Below are 26,791 nucleotides of genomic sequence, written 5' to 3' on the forward strand. Positions count from 1 at the left end.
TACTTATGCGAATACATTTTCATTTTCCACATCAACAGCATATTACGTATTTAACGAAAACAAGTTACATCTTTAAAATCTATATATATAATTCACTAAGCCAGAAGACAAGTAGCCGACCATGGAAAGCACGCCGGAAGGGGCGTGGATTCACTAAGCCGCCGACAAGTAAGACACCCATGGCGCACGCAGGAAGGAGCCACGCCCACCAACTCTAAGACCATTGGATGCGACGACAACTCGCAGAGCCACGCCCACCAACTCGGATGCGACGCCTTGGAAAACATGCTGTCATTTCTGTTTGTCTGTGCCACAGTACACATGCAGCTCTGAGCCACGTTAACTTTTCATTAGTCACCTCAGTGGAACCTTGGTTCACACAGAGGTAGCGCCAGAGAGAGACAGAGGCACACACAGGCAGCCCGAGAGAGAGAGCCCCGCACACACAGGCAGCGCGACAGAGAGAGCCGCACAATCCTTTAAAACTGAGGTTAAAACACAATGAAGGAAGCAGTCTTTAAAAACCAATAAGCCCTGTGCCTCTTTTTCATTAGCGTCTCACCTGCTTCACCCCCCTGCAACAGTCGAGACGCTTTCTCAGCAGCTGACCTTCTCTGTGCCTGACTCCACTACTGTCAGTCGCCTGATTAAAAATGGTGAACTCCTGCAATGTTACTATCTTGGTTGGCTTTTAAATAAAGTTCGGATTTGTTCAAATGTTCCTTTTTTCCCCCTGTGCTTAAAACTCATTTTAAAAAAAAGTGTTTATACAACTGCTGCAATGTTACAGAGAGAGAGAGGGGGGGAGGGGGCTCGCGTGCTGCTGAGAGAGAGAGGGGGGGGGGGGGTTGCGGGCTGGGGAGGCTCGCTGAGAGAGAGAGAGAGAAAGCCTGCGCATGCACATGCCATGCAGCTGAGCAGGGAGCCTGGGTGTTTATGTCAGTGTTATTCAATGTTTTTACTATTATACTGTGCATTCCATGGTGTAATGATTAGCTATATTTGTGCTTAAAAATCTTTAAAAAAATATATTTACATACAGTTCGTATGGTCTGGAATGGATTAATTGTATTTACATACAATCCTATGGGGGAAATTGCTTCGGTTCACGACCAAATCGGTTTACGACCAGAGGTTTGGAACGAATTATGGTCGTGAACCGAGGTTCCACTGTATATTGACTCTAGAAAACATGATCAGCAAGTCTTTGATAGGCTGTAACAAAATGATGAAAGAACGGGCACATTTTTTTCTCACAAGCTGGGTGGGTGGGTGGGTGTTAGTTAGTTAATTAGTTACTCGAAGGATTTCAAGATTTAATATGCACAAGCGGTAACACTGCAAAAGCAGCCCAAACCAGAAAAGACGGCTGGCAAAAAGTGGCTGACAAATTAAACGCGTGTGCATTGTACTTACTGAAAGCGGCGTTACGGATTTTGCAAATGTTCATTTTTTCCCTCTGCTTAAAAAACATGATTATGCGGCGTATACTATGCCGCGGGTTGGTATGCAGCGTGTAAAACAGTTTGTTTGTCGCGGATAATGTGCCTTTTACTTTAACACGAAGACAATTTCCTGTTAGATTTGCCTTTGCGATGACAATTGATAAGGCACAGGGCCAAACTTTCAAAAAGATGTGCATGTATCTGCCAAAACCAGTTTTCAGTCACAGACAGTTATATGTTGCTCTCTCCAGAGTTCCATCTTTTCATTCACTTACTGGTATGCCTGCAGGAACATGTGCAGCGAGCGAGCGAGAGAGAGCGAGCGACACACACACGCATACAGGCACGCGAGAGAGAGAGCGCTGGACGCATAAGAATAATAATACTTCATTACATTGATATACCGGTGTTTTCAGTATTCAAAGCGCTATCCACACAGGGAGAAACCGGGAAGCGAACCCAAAATCTTCCACAGTCTCCTTACTGCAAAACAGCAGCACTACCACTGCGCTACAAGGCAGTTAAAGAATGCACCGGCCTCGATTTTGTTTTCACTTCTGTTTACAGCGATCGGATCGTAGCGTGCATTGTTGCAATGTTACTTTTCTTGGTGGCTTATTACATTACGGATGTTTCATATGTTAATTTTTTTCCCTGTTCTTAAAAGACATTAAAAAAAGTGTTTCTCAACTGTGACTCCGGAACAACTCAGTACGCAAGCTATATTAAGCGTCAACAACGAAGACTCGCTACACCTTAATGAACAAGTGCTGAAACTTATCCATACCGACGAAGTAACTTTCACCAGTGTGGCCTCCATCGTCACAGACGATCCCGCTTTCAGTCACAGACAACTGTATGTTGCTCTCTCCAGAGGTCCATCTTTTCATTCACTCACAGTGGTATCCACAAACCCACCCCATTTGGACAACTGTGTCGTTCAGCAAGTGTTCACCCATCAATACATAATTATGCGGCGTATGTTACGCCGTGGGTTGGCTAGTTCAAAATATTAAGTCAATAAGAGGAACCAATTAATCTTTAAAATGCAAGAAATAACATTTAAATCATAAATTGTCAAAATAAAATTATTAAAAGTACATAAACTCTACAACTAATTAGAAATAATTATACCAAACAATGAGGAAATGTATGTCTTTAAATCTAAGCAGTTGTTCAGCTTAAATACTGTATTGGTGGCAATGCATTGAATTGAAATTAATTGTTAAAGTAACATCAGTTAAATTATTAAAATGAAATAAATTATACTGATAAACCGAAATAAAGTACAAAAAGTATATTTTTGTCTTTAAATCGGAGCAATTATTTTGTTAAAATGAGCTAACTACTTAATTAAACCACTATATTGGTGGCACAGCATGGATGTAATGAAATAATAAAATGAGATCAATAAAGTTATTAAAATGAAATTCTGTTAATCAGAAATAATTATACTGCGCTAAATGTTTATTATGTATTTAATCTGAGGAATTGTTTTGTTGAATTAGAGTTAGAAAAACGGTTTTTGTGGCAAGAAATTGAAATAATTAATTGTTAGAATGAAATAAATTAAGTTATTAAAATGAAATAAATCATACAGTTCATTTGAAATAATTACACTGCACTTAAAGTACATTTATGTGTTTAAATGTAAGCAATTGTTTTGTTAAAATTAGTTAATTATTTAATTAAAATGCCACACTGGAGGCACAGCATGGATATAATGAAATGAGATCAATGACATTTGTAAAATGAAATAAATGATATTGTTAACTGTAAATCATTACACCACACTAAATGTGTTTAAATCTAAGCAACTGTTTGTTAAAAAGCATTAAATGTTTAGTTAAAACACTATAAAGGTGGCACGCTATTGAAATTATTCATTTTTAGAATTATTTTTTTAATTATAAATAATTACAGCGTACAAGAACTACATTTATGTCTTTAAATCGAAGCAACAGCTTTCATAAAATGAGTTAACATTTTAATTAAAGTGGAGTTTTGGTAGCACGGCAGAAGATCAATGAAATTACTAAAATGAAATCAATTATTCTGTTATTCAGAAATAATTACAAAGTACAAAAAGTTTATTTATGTCTCTTAATCTAAGCATTTGCTTTGTTAAAATGAATTAGGGTGCTACACATTAGTAGTGGTTGAAGTGGCTCCCCATTCACTAAGTTAAGAGCTTTGAATAGCAAGAAAAGCATTATATCACTGTAAATAACTTCTTCTTATTATTATTTTTATTATTAAACAAATTGCTTTTCTGTATGCTGTATTTGTAGGAGTTTTTTTAAATCAAGTGCTAATGTGTATTCCTTGGCATGCTGCAGCTGCCCGAGTTTTGCCGAGTGCCTGAGTCGTCTGCTGTTCAATTTTCACCAGGTTGGTGTTGGGCCCTTAACCTGCCATTGCTCCATCCTGGGTATGACGTCAATCTGCACCCAGCCTTGTAGGTGTGCCCTCCAACCTGCAGGGAAAACCCTGGGGGTTGGTGGCAGAACTGGCACTCCAGCCACTATAAAAGACCTCACACTGGTTCCATTCCAACTGAACTTGTGTGGTGCCGAGGTGTCGCCTGTTGCATGGCTGCACTCGGGTCCTGAGTTGGTTAGTCATGTGGTGGGTGCGGCAATGTGCTGTATCAGCGCCTGCTCCTCCTTGGTGGTGACACAGGTGTCCTCACAGAAGCTGATCTAGGAGATGACAGTGTCGTGTCAGTGTTTCTGTATCCTGGACTGGTGCCGCCATGCTGGAATCACAAAGGTGCTTTTTCTAATTGATTTATTTATTTCTATTTCTATTTTTTTTTTTTTTTTACAGACGAGTCCTCCTTGAAGATGAACAGCGTGGAGCACATCCCCCAGACGTATGCCAGCCACGCCAGAGTGCGCCCGGGCAGCCGAGGAGAAAGCCGGCACGGCGCCGACATGCTCAAGCCCGATCCCCGCGACACCTTCTTCCTCAGTGAGTCCCCAGCCGTAATAACCGCTCTCTCTCATAATTACCGCCGAGTTGTAATTACTCGCCGGGACGCGGCGCTTTAAAAGCCGTCAAGGCGGCGGCTTAATGACGCCCTCAGGGCCCATATGGCCGCTGACAGTGATGGAGCTCTGACGGCGGACGTGAGGGCCGCGGCGAGGACGTGTTAAATTGGAGCCACGCTCTGTGAAGTGTAAGACAGGAGATTTTTCAATAATTGCCGTTTTTAACTTTGCTGTAACTAAAGAACGGCAATTAGAAAGATAAAAATCAATTCCCTGTCTCGGCATTTCGCTGCCTTTTAAAAAGCCTTTAGCTGTGCTGCGCTTATCTCCTCAGTGCTTTTCTTTGCTTTCCAATTTGCTTTTTTAATTACTGCTTTTGCGAAATGTGCAATTTGCATGTAATTAAAATTGAGGGTAAGTGGGAGGCACGCTTGAGGTGGACCTTTGGCACTCGGTGCCACCGCCAGTCAGGGCGCAGGACGCGGTACATTACGGTAACAGTGCCACCTGTCACTTCTGACAACACAAAAGACCCAAAATTCTGCTCCAGCACCTTGGTAGAAAAGCGAGATATGAAATATTTTATGTGCCAGCACTTTCATTATCCCTTGGTGTGGACACTTCTGCTTGGCACATCACATGCCATAGGACGGCGTTCGCCATTTAAAGTAAGATTCAGGGCTGATGGTGTCCATTTACCTGGCACTGCTTTTATAATTCGTTTGTCTCTTTAACTGTAACAAACCCTTGGTAAGACGATTTATGAAATAATTAAATTAATTCCATACATGTGTGTGAATGAGAGGGAGGTCAGTGGAATGGTGAGGATGTGGGGAGTAGAGTTGGCGAAGGTGGAGGAGTTTAAATACTTGGGATCAACAGTACAGAGTAATGGGGATTGTGGAAGAGAAGTGAAAGAGAGAGTGCAGGCAGGGTGGAATGGGTGGAGAAGAGTGTCAGGAGTGATTTGTGACAGACGGATATCAGCAAGAGTGAAAGGGAAGGTCTGCAGGACGGTAGTGAGACCAGCTATGGGCCTGAGACGGTGGCACTGACCAGAAAGCAGGAGACAGAGCTGGAGGTGGCAGAGTTAAAGATGGTAAGATTTGCATTGGGTGTGACGAGGATGGACAGGATTAGAAATGAGGACATTAGAGGGTCAGCTCAAGGTGGGACGGTTGGGAGACAAAGTCAGAGAGGCGAGATTGTGTTGGTTTGGAGAGATGCTGGATATATTGGGAGAAGGATGTTAAAGATGGAGGTGCCAGGCGAGAGGAAAAGAGGAAGGCCTAAGAGAAGGTTCATGGGTGTGGTGAGAGAGGACATGCAGGTGATGGGTGTAACAGAACAAGATAAGGAGGACAGAAAGATATGGAAGAAGATGTTCTGCTGTGGCAACCCCTAACAGGAGCAGCCAAAAGAAGAAGAATAATCTCCCGATGCTTTTCTTGTGGGCCTATGGAACTTCCATCCACCCTTCCATCTTTCTAACTTGCTTATCCAGGGCAGGGTGGCAGGGCAGCTGCCTGGCAATCATAGGGTACAAGGCAGGAACAAGCCAGTGCCAATGGAGCAATATTACTTTTATCTGTAAAGTGCCTGGAGATGATAGTCACTAAGACAAAGAAAAGCAGATGAAAATCATGTCTGTCCATAAAGCGCCTTGAGAGAGTGTTCCTAGTAGAAAGGCACTATATACAGTAATAAGGTTCATTCCTCCATTTTACTTACCACTGCCTTCATGTGAAGACCTGTGTAAGCGATTGTGTTGTCCTTGTAATGTTCTGTAAGGATGCTGTTTGCCATTGAAAGGTGTGCTATATGAGATAAGATTGAACCCTGAGCAAGTCCTCTACCAGTATTGGCAAAGAAATACATACAGGACTAGCTGCGTTACTCGTCTAAGCCAGGCCTGAAATCTAAGTGATCATCGTAGACTTCAGCGCTAATGTCTGCAGTACACCATCCATTGGGATATATTTTATAATGCATGTACTAATAAAATTGCATTGGTCATTTCAACAGATGGTGCATCGCAAACATTTGTAAAAAAAAAAAAATTGCTTGCATTTGTCATTCCGACAGGTGGAGCACCTCACATATTTGTAGTAATAAAATGCATTTCATTCGTCATTCTGACAGATGGAGCATCGCAAATATTTGTAGTCATAAAAGGTATTGTATTGGTCAATTCAACAGATGGCGTATCGCAAACATTTGTAGTAATAAAATGCATTGCATTTGTCATTCCGACAGGTGGAAACACCTCAAATATTTGTAGTAATAAAATGCATCGCATTTTGCATTCCAACAGATGGAGCATTGTAAACATTTGTAAAAATTAAAATGCATTTCATTCGTCATTCTGACAGATAGAGCATCGCAAAACATTTCTTGTAATAAAATGCATTCTATTTGACATTCCAACAGACAGTGCATAATAAACATTTCTAGTCATAAAAGGTATTGTATTGGTCATTTCAACAGATGGCGCATCACAAACATTTGTAGTAATAAAATGCATTGCATTTGTCATTCAGACAGGTGGAAACACCTCAAATATTTGTAGTAATAAAATGCATCACATTTGGCATTCCAACAGATGGAGCATCGCAAACATTTGTAGTAATAAAATGCTTTGCATTTGTCATTCCAACAGGTGGAACACCTCAAATATTTGTAGTAATAAAATGCATCGCATTTTGCATTCCAACAGAGGGAGCATCGCAAACATTTGTAAAAATAAAATGCATTTAATTTGTCATTCTGACAGATGGAGCATCACAAATATTTCTTGTAATAAAATGCATTCTGTTTGACATTCCAACAGACGGTGCATCACAAACATTTCTAGTCATAAAAGGTATTGTATCGGTCATTTCAACAGATGGCGCATCACAAACATTTGTAATAATAAAATGCATTTCATTTGTCATTCCGACAGATGGAACATCGCAAACATTTGTAATAATAAAATGCATTTCATTCATCTTTCCGACAGATGGAGCATCGCAAATATATGTAGTAATAAATTGCATTGCATTTGTCATTCTGACAGGTGGAACACCTCAAATATTTGTAGTGATAAAATGCATCGCATTTGGCATTCCAACATCGCAGACATTTGTAGTAATAAAATGCTTTGCATTTGTCATTCCGGCAGGTGGAACACCTCAAATATTTGTAGTAATAAAATGCGATCCATATGTCTCTGTTATATGCCATTTGATGTGACGCACCATCTGTTGGAATGACAAGTGCAATGTATATGTATCTGTTATATACCATTTTGTATAGGATTCATAAAAAGTAGTATTAATATTTGTGATGCACCACCTGCTGGAATGATGAATGCCACGTATTTTATTACTACAGATGTTTGTCATGCATTTTCTGTTGGAATGACAGAGACATAGCAACTGGACAGAATTTATCCTCATGGATTATTGATATCAGGAGCAGGCTTACGTTAACATTTAAAACAATGCGCAATGCTAAGCGTTTGTGTGTGTGTGTGTGTTAAATGTTTCATTGAAGGAGTCATTTAGTTTCGTGCCACAAGTTAAATGACGGCCTTTCAGTGCTCTGCCTGTCGTATGTCCTGCTCTGAATGATGCCAGCACAGAAGTGATGATACTGATAGTGTTTCATAAAATGTGCCACAGAAATTGGACAAAAAATGAAAATGTGAACGCCTTGGCCTGGTGCTCCCTATTGAAAGGCATCCAATACAACAATAAGACATGCAGCAATGCGTCTTGGATTGTAGATCTTCTTTTAAAAAAAAAGAACTTTGCTGGTAACACAACTTGGGAAGGTATAAGAAAAATGCGTTTAGGGGGCTCTTGGACTTTTTTTCCTGACTCCTCTGCTTGTTGTTTCCGCAGCTCCTCTGATCGACGCTTCACGTCTCAAGAACGTGCTGCCAGCCTGCCTCTACTCACCCACTTATGTGGTGAAGGATTTCCCCATTGCTCGCTACCAGGGACTGCAGTTTGTAAGTAATAACGAGATAAGCGGGAAGAAACAGCTGGCAACGCGAATGAATGAATGATTAAAAAAAACAAACAATTGATCAAACACATGAATGAATAAATTAACAAAGGAATCAACCAACAAATGAATGGATGAACAAATTAATGAGGGTGGCACAGTGGCGCAGTGTCTCGCAGTAAGGAGACCCGGGTTCACTTCCCAGGTCCTCCCTGCGTGGAGTTTGCATGTTCTCCCCATGTCTGCGTGGGTTTCCTCCCACAGTCCAAAGACATGCAGGTTTGGTGCATTGGCGATCCAAAATTGTCCTTGGTGTGTGTGTGTGCCCTGCGGTGGGCTGGCACCCTGCCCAGGGTTTGTTCCTGCCTTGCACCCTGTGTTGGCTGGGATTGGCTCCAGCAGACCCCTGGGACCCTGTGTTAGGATATAGCAGGTTGGATAATGACTGACTGACTGTATAATAGATAGATAGATAGATAGATAGATAGATAGATAGATAGATAGATAGATAGATAGATAGATAGATAGATAGATAGAAATGAAAGGCACTATATAATAGATAGATAGATAATTTCTATTTTGTTTCCATTTTCATTTTTAGATTATTTATTTCAGCAGTTAGAAGCTTGCATATTGTAACACTAGATGGCGCTATACCAGACACTGACGACACATTTTTAAAACACCAAGAAGTATTTTAATTTCTTTTGCCTTCTTGTATTGTGCCTTCAAAGCACAACAGCAACAATAAACACAATTAAATCAATAATACACAATTCTTCGGCCGGCATGGTGGCGCAGTGGTAGCGCTGCTGCCTCACAGTAAGGAGACCTGGGATATTAATGTTAGTGTCAAAATTCAATAAAGGAGACTATTATTATTATTATTATTATGTGTGAATTACTAATTTCGTTGCTTGCTTTTTTTATTGTTTGGGGGTGGCGCAGTGGTACCACCTTGCAGTAAGGAGCACTTTGTTTGCTTCCCAGGGTCCTCCCTGTGTGGAGTTTGCATGTTTTCCCCGTGTCTGTGTGGGTTTCCTCCCACCGTCCAAAGACATGCAGGTTAGGTGTATTGGCGATCCTAAATTGTCCCTAGTGGGTGCTTGGTGTGTGTGTGTGTGTGCCCTGCAGTAGGCTGACGTGAACCCTGCCCGGGATTTGTTCCTGCCTTGTGCCCTGTGCTGGCTGGGATTGGCTCCAGCAGACCCCCGGGACCCTGTGTTAGGATATAGCGGGTTGGATAATGACTGACTGACTGTATGATAGATAGATAGATAGATAGATAGATAGATAGATAGATAGATAGATAGATAGATAGATAGATAGATAGATAGATAGATAGATAGATAGATAGATATGAAAGGCACTATATAATGCATAGTCCCTAGTGTGTGCTAGGTTTGTGGGTGTGTGTGCCCTGCAATGGGCTGGTGCCCTGCCCGTGGTTTGTTTCCTGCCTTGCGCCCTGTGTTGGCTGGGATTGGCTCCAGCAGACCCCTGAGACCCTGTGTTAGGATATAGTGGGTTGGCAAATGACTGACTGACTGACTGACTTCCAGGCTGATGTAAAACTTGAATTCTCTGTCTGACCTGGAAGTGCTGGCAAATCACGAACTATATAAAGGACTGCTGCAGACCCAGCAAGGGAGCCAGAGTCGGGTGGAGGTGGACAAAGCTTGCTGGGAGGTGTGGAGGAGAGAACGGTGATCATTGTGGTGTTATTTAATTGTCTATTGATGGCTGTGATGCTTGTAGGGCACTGTGAGAGAAGAAATATTTAATAAATATCTTCTTAGTGGGGCGGCACGATGGTACAGTGGGTAGCGCTGCTGCCTTGCAGTAAGGAGACCTGGGTTCACTTCCCGGGTCCTCCCCTGCGTGGAGTTTGCATGTTCTCCCCGTGTCTGCATGGGTTTCCTCCCACAGTCCAAAGACATGCAGGTTAGGTGCATTGACGATTCTAAATTGTCCCTAGTGTGTGTGTGTGTGTGTGTGTGAGTGCCCTGCAGTGGGTTTGTTTCCTGCCTTGTGCCCTGGGATTGGCTCCAGCAGACCCCTGTGACCCTGTGTTCGGATATAGCGGATTAGAAAATGGATGACTGACTGACAAATTAATGAATAGATAATAAGCAAGTAAAAAAGCAATGGTGAATGGATGAATGAATATATGAGTAAATAAACTGAAAATGAATGAAAGAAAAGGCAAATGAATACATTTGTGAATGAAGAATATAATGAATGAATACACAAACAATTTCAAAAATGAGTAATGAATGAATGAAAAAATACTTGGTAGTGAAACTAATAAGTGAATGAACACTTTAATTACTTAATGAATGGACAGGTAAAGTAATAAATGGGTGAATGAATGCTCAAATTAATAAAGTAAGAAAGGATTTGGCAAACAAATGAATGGATGAACAAATGAAAGAACGAAGAAATAATTGAGAGATCAGAAAAAGAATGAATGAACAGAAAACTGGATGAATGAACCGTTGAATCTATTCAAATAGGAATGTGAAAAACCTGAACAGTGAATGAATGAATGAACAGACAAATGAATAAGTGAGCAAATGAACAAATGCATGATTGAAGAAAAGCAAGAGTGAATGTGAAAATAATGACATTAATAAAGGAATTAATATTAATAATACAGTATAAGTAATCCCGACTGTTACAACAATATAGACTATTGATGAAGTTCCCACCGCCGATCTTTACGCATGTTTTCCTCAACCTTCGCGACTGTCTCGTCGGAAATTGCCGGTCTCCTGCGCGAACTTTGCACTTGCCGGTAGCGTTCAACGGGAGCTCCATTTTCAAGGGATGCCAAGCCAAGATTGAGCATCCCAGCGAAGCCGCACATGCTTGTTTGGGAGTGGAGGAAGCACCAATCACAACAGTGTTGCCAACAGCCGTACGAACAGTTTCTCTACGTCCCCACCGCTTTGGAGACCTTACTTTTGGGATTGCCCTCGCAGATGGGGCAGTGCTCTGTTGCCTGTTTGCAGAAATCCACAATCATCTCCTTAGTTTTACTAACGTTGAGGGTGCGGTTGTTGTCCTGACACTATTCTGCCAGCAGTCTGACCTCCTCCCTGAAGGGCCGTCTCATCGTCCTCGCTGATCGGACCTATTACAGCGGTATCATCAGCAAACTTGAGGATGGTGTTAGAGTTGTACTTAGCTACGCAGTCATGGGTGTAGAGAGAGTAAAGCAGGGGGCTCAGCACGCTGCCCTGCGGGTGCCAGTGTTGATGGTGATGATGGAGGAGGTTTTTCCACCAATACGCACTTGCTGAGAGTCCAGTACCCAGTTGCACAGTGAAGAGCTAAGCCCCAGATCCAGGAGTTTGGCGATGAGCTGGGATGGAATGACGGTGTTAAATGCAGAGCTGTAGTCCACAAACAGCAGCCTAGCATAACAATTCTTGTTCTCCAGATGAGACAGGGTGGTGTGAAGTGTTATGGAGATGGCATCCTCAGTGGACCTGTTGCAACGGTAGGCAAACTGGAGGGGGTCCAGACTGTCAGGGATGATGTCCTTGATGTGTTCTAGCACCAGCCTCTCAAAGTACTTCATGGCTATGGGAGTGAGTGCTACTGGGCGGTGATCATTGGGGCAGTCTGCTTTATTTTTCTTTGGGACAGAGATGATGGCCGTGTGCTTGAAGCAGGTGGGGACAGATGAAACTCTCAGAGATGTGTTAAAAATATCGGCTAGCTGGTCGCAACATGTTTTTAAAACACGACCTGAGACTCCGTCTGGGCCGGGTGCTTCGTCCCTGCTTTTGGGCCCTGTGCTTACTGGGATGGGCTGCAGCCCCCTAAACCGGATGACCCTACTGTATGCCTGCTCAGGATTTAGCAGGTTTAGAGAGTGTTATGTGTTTTATAAAATGTCTTTCATAATCCATAGGGTCCTCATTGGCACATCTTCAGTGGGCATTGCAATTGAAGATGTGAGATCCAAAATCTGCTAATTACACCTTTTGGTAAAATTTAGTGAACACGTGACTGTGAATTTTTATGCAGTTAGTCATGCGGCGAAAATATGTTTGAGCTTCAAAACCTGCTAATTGTAACAGTGTAGCGCTATAGTTTTAGGGATTTAGTTTCAAAATCTGCTTACGGACCCAGATTTTCCTATTTATCTCCAAAATTTATCTTTTGTACTTAGCTGATTTTGGAACTGAGCTCTTCAAATCTTTCTTGCTTGCGCTAATCCACCTGCTGAACATCACCACACTGTGGCGCTGTGATAGATCAGGGGTGTCAAACTCGACATTAAAGGGCAAATTTGTTGGTACCCCACCATGAAAAAATTGTCTCAGAAAATAACCTGAAACTGACCAAAGGAATCAGCACCCATCACTGGTCATCCCGTATTCAATAAACAAAACAGACTTTGCACGGTGGCGCAGTGGGTAGCGCTGCTGCCTCGCAGTTGGGAGACCTGGGTTCGCTTCCCGGGTCCTCCCTGCGTGGAGTTTGCATGTTCTCCCCGTGTCTGCGTGGGTTTCCTCCCACAGTCCAAAGACATGCAGGTTAGGTGGATTGGCGATTCTAAATTGGCCCGGGTGTGTTTGTGTGTGTCCTGCGGTGGTTTGGCATCCTGCCCGGTATTGGTTCCTGCCTTGTGCCCTGTGTTGGCTGGGATTGGCTCCAGCAGACCCCCGTGACCCTGTGTTTGGATTCAGCGGGTTGAGAAATGGATGGACTTTAGAGTTTCGATTTCACAGAATATTTCAAATAACAACACAAGTGGACAACAATCAATGGACCCTTCACCTCATATGTGGTTGTGCAGACTCCCATGTCCAGTGTTCGATGGTGAGCTTAGCACTGGTGGTAGGACTACAAAGACCATCCATCCATCCATCCACTATCCAACCCGCTATATCCTAACTACAGGGTCACGGGGGTCTGCTGGAGCCAATCCCAGTCAACACAGGGTGCAAGGCAGGAAACAAACCCCGGGCAGGGTGCCAGCCCACCGCAGGGCACACACACTAGGGACCATTTAGGATCGCCAATGCACTTAACCTGCCTTTGGAAACCCATGCAGATACGGGGAGAACATGCAAACTCCGCGCAGGGAGGACTGGGAGCGAACCCGGGTCTCCTAACTGCGAGGCAGCAGCCCTACCCACTGCGCCACCGTGCCACCCGCTACAAAGACCAGCTCGAGCAAATATTGAAAAAGTCCCAACACTAGTCAGGACACCTGGGGGGCTCAAGCAGCTGACGGCAAGTTCTGGGGACGCGCCATTGCGAGCGGCGCGGAGATATTTGAAAAGTACTGTCGGAGATATGAAGAGATCAAACGAGAGAGACGGAAGCTCCATCAAGCCCGATCTCGACCACCGCCACAGCTCTACAGTGCCGTGTGTGCGGCCTTGTGTGTGTTCCATGTGAGGATCGGCCTCATCAGTCCTCGATGATATGAACACAGCACATAGGAGGGAAGAAACTGAATACTCAGAAATGAGTAAACACCAGTAATATTATCCATCCATCCATCCAGTTTCCAACCCGCTGAATCCGAACACAGGGTCACAGGGGTCTGCTGGAGCTAATCCCAGCCTACACAGGGCACAAGGCAGGAACTAATCCCAGGCAGGGTGCCAACCCACCGCAGGACACACACAAACACACCAAGCACACACTAGGGCCAATTTAGAATCGCCAGTCCACCTAACCAGCATGTCTTTGGACTGTGGGAGGAAAGCGGAGCGCCCGGAGGAAACCCACGCAGACACGGGGAGAACATGCAAACTCCACGCAGGGAGGACCCGGGAAGTGAACCCAGGTCCCCAGATCACCCAACTGCGAGGCAGCAGCGCTACCCACTGCGCCACCATGCCGCCCTAGTAATATTAATAATGGTATAATATTAACTTCTGTCATACACAACATCAAATATATAAAAGCAGTTTTATCGAAATAATACAGTAACTTGCATAAACAAATAAAGTGAAACATGAACTGAAGCTTCTAAGTTGTGTGTCATATACCGTAGATGTGAAGCCACCGATGTCTGCTGTTCTGTATGCTTGGTCTCAATTTATGTAGAAGTTTGCTGCCCTCTTGTGGTAGGAAGGAAAACTTTTTTTTTTTTCTTTTCTTAGCTTTTAATTGAGGGGAGTTCCAAAAGTCTATTTGTCTTAATAGAAATAAAAGAGACAACCCCATTTTTATTTTTTTTTCCCTTAGACATTCTCCTCTTGAAATTTTGCAATCCATCGATTTATTTTTTTTTTTTAAACACTCCCCAAAAATCATCTTTTTTTTTTTTCATTCACTGCTTTGATCAGGTCTTCTCGACCCTCATAGCCTTTTCTTCACATGTTGACCTTGGTTTTGTGGAAGAGCCGTAAAAGGGAGTAAAGTGGGACATCCAAAAGTTTGATCCAGGAAGAGGATAGTCTCTGGTGTCTTGATGCGCAAGAGCGTTGTCGTGATGAAGGAACCCGGCCGGTCGGTCAGTCGGTCGCTCATCTTGCACTTGGGGAAACTTTTCTTGAGATTCTCGAAAATGGAAATAAGTCTCTCATACATCACTCGTAAAAATAAAAAGATGGGCGCTTTTGTTAAGATTTTAAGAAGTGTTTTTTTGAATGTTGATTGATGAAAAGCGTCCACGCTTTTATATTAATATAAGCCTGGTTTTTAAAAAAGTATTTTTTATATATATATTATTTTTAACTTTTTAGTCTTGGGTTTGTTTTAGTATAATTAGTAAGGAGACCGTGGAAGATTGTGGGTTCGCTTCCCGGTTCCTCCCTGTGTGGATAGCGCTTTGAGTACTGAGAAAAGCACTATATAAATGTAATGAATTATTATTATTATTATTATTATTAATCACTATTTTAACACTTCCTTTAATATTTCTATTCGTTTCTAGCACCATCTATTGGTGAAATCTTGAACTATTCTTCATATGAACATGTAATTTCTTAATTAACATGGATTCATTGATCAGTTAGTGAAACCGCTTATTGATTTGTGTATTGTCATCAGAAGTGTGCAGTTCCAGTCATTTGGACAGTAGGAATTGGGTTAAATATCGATGACAAGACTTGTACCAGACAGCAAACAGGTGAAGATAAAAGAAGTGTGGTAATAAAAAAGTAGGAAAGTTAAAGAGCGTGTGCTCTGTAAGGTTTGTACGCAGAGGGGTGCTGTTTATGTAACTGAAGGGGCCGCACACTCCAAACACCAAGGGGGTCCCGACCCCCAAATCGGTCATTGAAGTCTGATAACACTCTCTTCGCAGTGTCATCAGAGGGTCACTTTTTATAAGTGAAAGGGAGTGTGCACCAGACACTGAGAGGGTCCTGGCCATCTAAGTCTAAAAATTGAGAGGGGTCTCCTTTAGAGTTTCTCATTTATACTCAGATATGGAGATGGATATTTGAGGACTAAACCTCCAGACAATGATTATATTTTTATATATTGTACATTAAAGAACCATCAACAACAAATCAAATTATTAATATATTGAACAATTATTATATAAGTAAAGTTGAATAAATCGGACTCTGCAGCTGCATCAATAAAAGGTAAAGTACCACTTCTGGTTAGCGGAAATAACTCAAAAGTTGATAGAAATCTACATTTTGTACTTAATACTTGTATGGAAAATTTGGTTGACCTAAGTGAAAGTGAAAGGACGGAGTGGTGGCTCTGAGGTTAGGGATCTGCACTGGCAGTCGGAAGGTTGCTGGTTCGAATCCCGTAAATGCCAATAGGGACTCCGCTCTGTTAGGCCCTGAACCTGCAATTGCTGAGCGCTTTGAGTAGTGAGAAAAGCGCTATATAAATGCAAAGAATTATTATTATTATTATTATTATTACTGAAGTTATCATGTTTACATACACACACACTCACAGAAACACACAGACATAATTCCAAAAATGGTATTTTCAGACTTGGGGAGGTCTGAAACATTGAGATTCATCAAAATCTCGACATTGAATTGAATCTCTACATATAAAAGGCAAAGCCCTCACTGACTCCTCACTAATTCTCCCACTATCCATATAGGTAGGAAGCCGAATTTCGTGTGCTCATTACTTGCACTGTACTTACAAAAGTTAGGTGTGTTTCATGTCCTATTGCAACACCCAAGGGGGGGGGGGGGGGTAATGGGTGTACCCCCTAAACAGTATATATAGATAGGGGAAACCCCTCCTCACTATTTCTGTGACTTCCAATATACGTAGGAAGCCCAAATTCTCCATGCTCATCCTTTACACCACCGGTTCTCAAACTGTGTAACAAAAAAGGGGGCACCAGCAAAACCAAGGAGCTGGTGGTGGATTTTAGGAGGCCCAGACCCCTCCTGGACTTCGTGATCATCAGAGGTGACTGTGTGCAGATGGTGCAGACCTATAAATACCTGGGAGTGCAGCTGGATGATAAATTAGACTGGACTGCCAATACTGATGCTCTGTGTAAGAAAGGACAGAGCTGACTATAAATCCTTAGAAGGCTGGCGTCCTTCAACATCTGCAATAAGATGCTGCAGATGTTCTGTCAGACAGTTGTGGCGAGCGCCCTCTTCTACGAGGTGATGTGCTGGGGAGGCAGCATAAAGAAGAAAGACGCCTCACACCTGGACAAACTGGTGAGGAAGGCAGGCTCTATTGTAGGCATGGAGCTGGACAGTTTGACATCTGTGGCAGAGCGACGGGCGCTGAGCAGACTCCTGTCAATCATGGAGAATCCACTGCATCCACTGAACAGGATCATCTCCAGACAGAGGAGCAGCTTCAGCGACAGACTGCTGTCACCATCCTGCTCCACTGACAGACTGAGGAGATCGTTCCTCCCCCACACTATGCGACTCTTCAATTCCACCCGAGGGGGTAAACGTTAACATTATACAAAGTTATTGTCTGTATACCTGCATTGTTATCACTCTTTAATTTAATATTGTTTTTTATCAATATTTCCCCTTGGGATTAATAAAGTATCTATCTATCTATCGAATGTTGCTATATGTGGCGTAATTTCGCTGTTCGCAGCAAAACTTTAAACTTGTAGCGGTGTATCGGCAGAAAGAAATATAGGAATACATTTTATTAGGGTTTCAAAAAAACGTTAGGGGGTGCGATTAAAACTGTTATGAAAACTCGGGTCGCAAATACTTAAAGGTTTTTCCGCGCACCTACCATGTGGTTGGCTCCCTGCCTAAAAATGTGCATTTCTCATACACAACATTTACAATCATAAATTAAACTCTCAATACTAAAATAAGCCTGTGACAATTACATTGACAATCGTGTTGTGTTATTTTTGAAATGTTTCCTTTTCTTTTTCAGAACTTCTTTAACGCACTACTTCTCCACTGCAAAGTGCGGGCATTTTGCTTGTACTTCATATACGAGAAAGTCAGGGAGGTCTAAAACTTTGAGATTTATCAAAATCTCGACATTGAATTTTTGGACGATAACAATACTTTGTATATGAGAAGGTAATAATGCAGACTGGCCACAATGGACACAGGGGGGCGCTGTCTTATTGTGGACTTGGACTGGCACTGACTTTGTGTTTTTACTCCTCACTGCTTTAGAGTTACCAGGGTCGCCAGTCTGGTCCTCAGAGCACAAGAGTGGCCAGTTCTGTGTGAGCGGCCATCTCTGCCTTCCTTTTTGACTCTTTGCGTGTTTTATGTTCTTTTCTCTTCTCACCCAGGTGTACCTCTCTTTTGTGTATCCCAACGACTTTACCCGTCTGACGCACATGGAAACGGAGAACAAGTGCTTCTACAGGGAATCTCCTATATACCTCGAAAAGTAAGTTACCCGCGTGAAAAATTGTCCAAATTGGTGGTGCCTCAGCTTTTTGGAGGTAAGGGTACCCTGACCCCTCAATGTACAGTCTGATACCCTCATCTCTATACACGATGCCATCCTAAATCTCTCCAAGGATGCTGCTGCTCTTTGTCTTACAACTCTTACAATGTCTTGCATTGGTCACGTCCCGCCTTGATTATTGTGATTCTCTTCTCTTTGGTCTCCCATATAAGCTTCTCCATAAACTCCAGCTTGTTCAGAATTCAGCTGCTGTATTATAACTCGGACCCCTTCCATTACCCCATCTCTTAAACAGCTTCCTTTGTGTTGATTTTAAAATTCATCCACTTCCCTTCAAAGCCCTTCATAGCCTTTGCTCCAAGTTACGTCTCTGACCTCGTCCATGTTTATACAACCTAACCGCACTCTTAGGTCCTTTACTTCTGGTCTTCTCAGCAGTCATCCCTGAAGGCCTAATCCCCATGGGCCCCCCATCTCTGGAACTCACTACCACAAAACATTCAGGACACACATTCCCTGCCTATTTTCAAATCTCGTCTTAAGACTTATCTATTTAAATTACCTGTGGAATATGGCCGGCCATTCATCCCGGCCAATACCCCCAGGCCGCCAGATGGAGCCCTTCCTGCAGCATGGAGATGCCCTGAATGCCAGCAGGGAATCATGGACAACGGAGTCTTTATTCACAGCCCTGCTGGATACCATGGGGGCCACCAGAGGACGCTGCAGGGAGGCTCAAGGATGTGTATTATCCATATAGCACGGAAGTACTTCCCTGTCACGAGGACAGAAGAAATGACGTACTTCCGGGATGAAGAAGAAGAGTTTTCACCTGACCCGGAAGTGCTGGGTAATCACATGGACTGAGGGATCAGAAGCACTTCCGGGTCAAGGACTTTAAAAGACTGTGGGAAAGACCAGAGCGTTGAGCCGAGTTGGGTGGAATGGTGACTGAGCTGCTGGGAGGTGTAGAGGAATTATTATTGTGTTGAGAATTGATTGTTTATTGATTATAGTGGAGTGGAGGTGCTTTGTGCACAATATTATTGTGAAAATAAATTGTGACAGATAGGGGGCACTCTCGTTCCCTTGAACCCTCGGACAATACGCCAGACACCAGATACAAGTCCAAAATGAATTTATTATAATAATAAATGTGCACAAAGCACCCTCCACTCCACAATACTCAATTAAACAATACACAATCCTCCACTCCCAGACGCTTAGCCACCCTGCCTCCCAATTCAGCTCATTTGTCTGGGATTTCCCAGAGTCCTTAATAGTCCTTGACCTGGAAGTGCTTCTGATCCCTCAGTACATGTGATTATTCAGCACTTCCGGGTCAGATAAAAACTCTCCTTCTTCATCCCGGAAGTACGTCATTTCTTCTGTCCATGTGACTGGGACGTACTTCCAGGTTATAGGGGAAATACACGTACTTGTGCCTCCCTACAGCGACTCCTGGCGGCCCCCATGGTAGCCAGCAGGGCTGTGCATTAAAAATCCGTCGTCCATAATTCCCTGCTGGCATTCGGGGCACCTCCATGCTGCAAGGAGGTCTCCATCTAGGGGCCTGGGGGTATTGGCCGGCCATATCTCACAAAATTTATTTGGACTTTTATCTGGTGCCTGGTGTCAGGTTCAAGGGGACGTCAGCACCCCCAATCTGTCACATACCGTATATACTCCATGTATAAGTCGGGTCTTGAAACCCAAAAAATCGATCATAAAATCAGACCCCAACTTATGCGCCCGTTCAAAAATGCGACACTTAATTTTTTTTTTTACATCTTTTTGCCTCCTCTAATCTCTCATCAGTTTCTCAGACGCATCAAATTTTGTTGCAGCAGCGCAGTTACTGATTTCTTTTGCCACTTTCATGACTTTTAATTTAAAACCAGCTTCATATTTTCTTCTGATTGAACGCTCCATCGTAGATAAGGGATGCTCTTACAATAAAGGCGTATGAGGGGGTGAGATACAAAAAACACAAAACGGTGCAAACGTCACTTCTGAATCGTTCGGGTATTACCGTGTGGTCATGTGGGCACAATAGAGAGAGAGAGGGGTTAGGAACACACGCTGATACAGCGCATTGCCGCACCCACATAGAAATAAAAGGCCGTGTGCTCCCTGGTGACTCTCTCAGGTGGGCATCAGCATATCATACTCTCTTGGACCAACAGTGCAAGTTTTCCGCATTCGACTTATACGACCGACATTATAAAATACCTGAAATTCTACGGTTAAATCAACTTTCTTCAGCTGAATAAATCTAAAACAGAAGCCATCTTAGTTGGCACATCACACCATCTCCGCTCTTCTACCATCACCAGTATCACTTTCTCTGACCAAAACATCCCCCTTTCCACATCTGTCACCAATTTGGGTGTTAAAATGGACCCTCAACTCACCTTTGACACCCACATCGAACATCTCTGTAAGTCTTCTTTCTACCACCTCAAGAACATCGCTAAACTCTCACCCTGGCAGATGCAGAGAAGCTCGTCCATGCCTTTGTCTCCTCCAGGCTGGATTACTGTAATGCGCTCCTCATCGGGATTCCTGGCAAGAGTATCCAGAGACTCCAGTATATCCAGAATAGCGCTGCCAGGATCCTGATGAGGGTGCGAAAGCACGATCACATCACCCCCATCCTGAAAACCCTTCACTGGCACCCTGTCACACTCAGAATAGAGTAGAAGGTCGTTCTCCTCACCCACCACTGCATTTATGGACATGCCCCCCTTTACTTACAGGAACTCCTTACCCCTCGTACCTCCTCTCGCACCTTCCGCTCTGTACACACTAACACCCTCCAAGTCCCTAGAACCAAGCTTCGCAGTATGGGTGATAGAGCTTTTTCATCTGTGGCGCCGAGACTGTGGAACGCCCTCCCTGACTACCTGAGAGCTCCACAGTCGACTGATGCTTTTAAACGGAATCTAAAAACTCATCTTTTTAGAAAGACATTTTGTTAAAGTATTTTAGATTTTCTTGTTTTATTACTTTATTTTTTTACTTTGTAGCACTTTGAGATTGCTAAAATATAAAGCGTAATATAAATAAAATTTATTATTATTATCCATCTTACTAACCGAAGGTTGTAAACCGGATAGGGACGCAGGGCGCTGCGCACAACGAGAGGATTCGAAGGCGCAGGGCTCACCGGATGTACAGAATCCCCACGGGTCCATGCTGTGACAACGTGCGCGCGAAAGGAGTCACGGCTCAAACCAAAGAAAACACAGAACCGAGACTACGACCTGTGAACTACACCTGAGGTAAAGCGTGCACGCCAGGTTGTACAGCCGCCCGGACGCGACCGCCCACACCACCGCATATACCCTCCATGATATTTCTTCACGCAGCGGCTTCCCACCGAGGCGCATATTGCGCCGTGGCGCTCGCCCCACAGTCAGACGCAGCGGCTTCCCAGAGTCAGTAGGTGGCCCCCAAACAACACAACCTGTTCAAGCGGTCGGTGTCAGCGAAGGCAACAGACTCACGTCTCCACAAAACGAAACCGCTTTAGTACAGATATGCTTATTGGATTAAATGACATTTCCCCAGACGCACCCGCCCTCCATGATATGTCATCCATCCACATATCGGACGGAACAGAAACTGATTACCATTCTAGGATTTCAGATTCGCTGGCGAATCGCAGAGTTACTTGTTATTATTAAATCAAGTCCTGACTTATCCGTGGGAGGACTTAAACACGCTTATATACGGTAGCTTACAGTACATGACCTTAGGCCGTATTCTTACTGCTGTATTTTCAGTTCCATAGATGTAGATTGTGATAAGCACGCTGTATAGCGCCCGACCCGGCACAGACTCACACTGAGCAGCCATGTGTAAAACCCAACAAGACTTTTATTTTTCTTCACCTGTGGGGCGCGTCTTCCCCGTGAACCCCACACGCAATACACTCCTGTTTGGTGGAACCACCATTCCTCCTTGGCAACCTCGTCCTCTTCCTCCCGATTCTGGCTCCTGAGTGGTGGTTGCCGGCCCACCCGGTGCTTGATCACCTGCTTCTGATTGCACTTTCGGGCGGGGCTGTAGAGTTGTCCAGGCCAGCTCAGGAACCCATGCAGCACCCCCTGGCGGCCACCCCAGATCCCCACAGGGCTGTGGAGAAGGGGCATGGGACCCTCCTGCCCACCGCATAATATATGTGTATGTGTCGATGCATGTTTTTGTTGGTTTTATGATTTTATTATCTGTACTTGGGTATTTAGAAAGGCGCCTTGAAATAAAATGTATTATTAGTACTATTATTATTATTATTATTATTAACTCTTTGCTCAGTCATGACTATGGGATACTTAGAGGGTCAGGATTGACAACACCTTTGGGTGGCTCTTGGTTGCTCTGTTTTTATTTTTTCCAGTACTTCTCCCAGTGGTCACCATCACAAGGTACTTTATGATGCGTATAAGAGGAAAAGGCCTTGAAGCAGCCTTCCTTAAGCACCTTGAGCACAGGAAAGGCGCTATATTCCATATATACTCACAAATAAGTTATCCCGTTGTGGGATATGGCCGGCCTTTTATCCCGGCCAATACCCCCAGGCCACCAGGTGGAGCCCTGACTGCAACATAGAGGTACCCCGAGTTCCAGCAGAGCATCATGGACAGTGGAGTTTTTCATCACAGCCCTGCTGGATACCATGGGGGCCTCCAGGGGACGCTGCAGGAAGGCCCAGAGACTTTGGTTTAACCTATAACCCGGAAGTACGTCTTAGTCATGGCGACAGAGGGAATGACGTACTTCCGGGATGAAGAAGAGGACTTTTGATCTGAAGTGATAGGACATCACGTGGACTGAGGGATTGGAAACACTCCCGGGTCAGGGACTATAAAAGACTGGGAAAGATACCAGACGGGGAGTTCAGCTGGGTGGAAGGGTGGCAACGCGTCTGGGAGAGTAGAGGATTGTTTATTGTATTGATTAGTGTATTGATTTATGAATATAGTGGAGTGGAGGGTGCTTTGTGCACTGTATTGTCCAAATAAAATAATAATTTGGACTTTTATCTGGTGTCTGGCGTCTGATCTGAGAGTTCAAGAGAGCGATAGCGCCCCCTAACTGTCACACCGTGTATAAGTTGGGACTTCATTTTACCGTATAATTTCCGGTATTTTATAATGTCGCTCGTATAAATCGAATGCGGAAAACTCACCCTATTGGTCTAAGAGATTACAATATGTTGACGCCCACCCGAGAGAGTAACCACGGGGCACACGGCCTTTTTTTTCTATGTATTGTGTGCCTACGTGACCACACAGTGATACCCGAACTATTCCAAAGTGACGTTTGCACTGATTTATTTTTTTTGTATCTCACCCCCTCATACACCTTTATCATAAGAGCATCCCTTATCTACGATGGAGCGTTCAATCAGAAGAAAATATGAAGCTGGTTTTAAGTTAAAAGTCGTTGAAGTAGCGAAAGAAATTGGCAACTGAGCTGCTGCAACAAAATTTAATGTGTCTGAGAAACTGGTGAGAGATTGGAGGAGGCAAGAAGATGTAAAAAGAAAAAAAATTCAGTCGGGGTCTGATTTTATGATTTTGGGTTTCAAGGCCCGACTTATAGGTGAGTATATATGGTACATAAAATGTACTGCTATTGTTTTTATTCACATGGGTACCATTTTTGTGCACACCAATTGAACCATAGTTGGGAAGGTTGTTGGGTCTATGAATGGTGTAGGAACCCCTTCATCTCAAATCATACATTGGTGGGCCTGTATGTATACCCACCTCGTAGCCTGGGATGAACTAGAGGTCCGTGGTGGCACACAGCACATCGTCATCTCATAACACGCTTACATTTCGAGTTTGGTGTTTTTGCATCTGGCCGTTTTAGCTCAAAACCATCCTGAGGAAACTGCGACACACAAACACACACAGACACCCATGATTGAGATATCGGGATCCTAAAACATCAAGATCCATTGAAAACCAGAGATCAAAATTTTTGACAAATCTAAAGCTTTCGCTGCTCCTCAGCTTCATTGCTGAACTGGAAAGTTCAAAGTTGCATATCTGCACACACGAGCACACTCACATATCTTCTTCTTTCAGCTGCTCCCGTTAGGGGTTGCCACAGCGGATCATCTTGTTCCATATCCTCCTGTCCTCATCATCTTGCTCTGTTACACCCATCACCTGCATGTCCTCTCTAACCACATCTATAAACCTTCTCTTAGGCCTTCCTCTTTTCCTCTTCCCTGGTAGCTCTGTCCTTAGCACCCTTCTCCCAATATACCCATCATCTCTCCTCTGCACATGTCCAAACCAACGCAGTCTCGCCTCTCTGACTTTGTCTCCCCACCGTCCAACCTGAGCTGACCCTCTAATGTACTCATTACTCATCCTATCTATCCTCGTCACACCCAGTGCAAATCTTGCCATCTTTAACTCTGCCACCTCCAGCTCTGTCTCCTGCTTTCTGGTCAGTGCCACCGTCTCCAACCCATATAACATAGCTGGTCTCACTACCGTCCTGTAGACCTTCCCTTTCACTCTTGCTGGTACCCGTCTGTCACAAATCACTCCTGACACTCTTCTCCACCCATTCCACCCTGCCTGCACTCTCTTCTTCACTTCTCTTCCATACCCCCTGTTACTCTGTACTGTTGATTCCAAGTATAGGGTGTCCCACTCGGGAGTACAACTTTAAAAATGCGAATTACTCTGCAACGTGTGCATGTATCATCATGCAACAAGGTTAAAAATATTCCTTATTTAATGAAGAATTGATTCTGTGTCATAAAGAGGCGGGCACTATAGCAGGCGCCACTACGGGGCAACGTGCCATACCTCTCATGCCAGTATGGAAGAGATCCGATCATTTTTTGGAGACAGGGTGATCTCGAAAGGTTTGTGGCCACCTTTGATCACCCGATTTAACTCCCCAAGATTTATTTCTATGGGGATATTTAAAGGGCAAGGTTTATGCAAGCAAACCCAGGACCATCGAACAACTGAAAGCAAGCATCGAGCGTGAAATTGTTTCCATCGACAGTGACATGTTGCAGAGGACATTCTCAAACATGGAGCGTCGCGTTTCCTTGTGCGCGGACGTTGGGGGAGGACATTTTCAGCACCTTTTGTAATGTGGACTTGTTTTCCACTAAATACAGGTATGTTCAGTTCTTACAGCTCGCCCTTATGTTCACGCGTTCGCGAGTAATTCGCATTTTTAAAGTTGTACTCCCGAGTGGGACACCCTGTATTTAAACTCCTCCACCTTCGCCAACTCTACTCCCCTCATCCTCACCATTCCACTGACCTCCCTCTCATTCACACACATGTATTCTGTCTTGGTGGACCTACTGACCTTCATTCCTCTCCTCTCCAGAGCATATCTCCACCTCTCCAGGGTCTCCTCAACCTGCTCCCTACTATCGCTACAGATCACAATGTCATCAGCAAACATCATAATAATACACTCACACATAGTAATAATAATAATAATTCATTACATTTATATAGTGCTTTTCTCGCTATTTCAATCACCACTACTGTGTAGCACCCAACTGGGTGATGTGACGGCAGCCATTTTTGCCTCAGGCCGCTCACCACACATGAGCTGTTAGGTGGTGAAGTGGTGAGAGAGACTTAATTAGAGACAGGGGATGATGAGGGGGGCAGAATGATTAGGCTGCGATGGGCAATTCAGCCAGGACATCAGGATTCCTCCTACTCTTTATGAAGCATGCCCAGGGATCTTTTATGACCACAGAGAGTCAGGACCTCTGACATCTGAAGGACGGCGCCATTTTTACAGCCCAGTGGCCCCGTCACTGCACTCCACATTCAAACCACAGGGTAAGCGCCCCCTGCTGACCTCACCAGCATCTCTTCCAGCAGCAGCACAAACTTTTCCTAGATGGTTTCCCATCCAAGTGCTGCCCGGACCCAAACAGGCTTAGTTTCAGGTTGATGACCCCTTTTCTGAAGCACATGTGGTATGGCTGCTGACATACAGACCCTAAGGACACTGCAGGGCCAATTGGTCAGTTCCTCAGCTGGAAATATTGCTGATTGAAAATTTCACAGACTACATAAAGCAAGATGTTTCTAGATAAGTAATTTCAAATGTATCTATGGATACATTAAGGAATGGTCTGTTGTTTATTGAGGGACCCCTCAGGTGCTGTAATAGATACCAGAGGGCTATTTAAGTCACCCATTGGCACAGATTCTTAGCTTTCATTCTTCATATCCCACTATTGGAAACATTTGCAGTAACTCAGTTTTGGATTTCTCCATTTTTAAGCTCTGTCGTGGTCTTAAGGCTTGTGAGTGCTGGAGGTATGGATGCTGAGGTGGTACTACTGCTGCTACGGAAAAAAATTAGAGTTGGCAGTTAACTGGCATATTCTTGAGGTGGAGGAGTAAAACAAGAGCACCAAGGGGAGAAAACCCACACAAGAAGAACACACAGGCAGTGATGGGTCAGGATTTGATCACGGTCTCCTGAAGTTGTCACCATACAGGTCAGGCTAAA

At 43.8% G+C, this 26,791-nt stretch overlaps 1 protein-coding gene across 1 annotated transcript in view; it reads left to right on the forward strand.

The window, feature by feature from the left end:
- b4galnt4a (beta-1,4-N-acetyl-galactosaminyl transferase 4a) overlaps positions 1 to 26,791 on the forward strand; it is a 717,903-nt gene that overhangs the window by 598,408 nt on the left and 92,704 nt on the right. The window contains 3 exon segments of the mRNA XM_051923408.1: positions 4,275 to 4,418; positions 8,326 to 8,435; positions 18,138 to 18,238. Coding sequence (XP_051779368.1) covers positions 4,275 to 4,418; positions 8,326 to 8,435; positions 18,138 to 18,238 — 355 coding nt within the window.

The sequence above is a fragment of the Erpetoichthys calabaricus genome, chromosome 2, assembly GCF_900747795.2.
Source record: "Erpetoichthys calabaricus chromosome 2, fErpCal1.3, whole genome shotgun sequence".
NCBI lineage: Eukaryota > Metazoa > Chordata > Cladistia > Polypteriformes > Polypteridae > Erpetoichthys > Erpetoichthys calabaricus.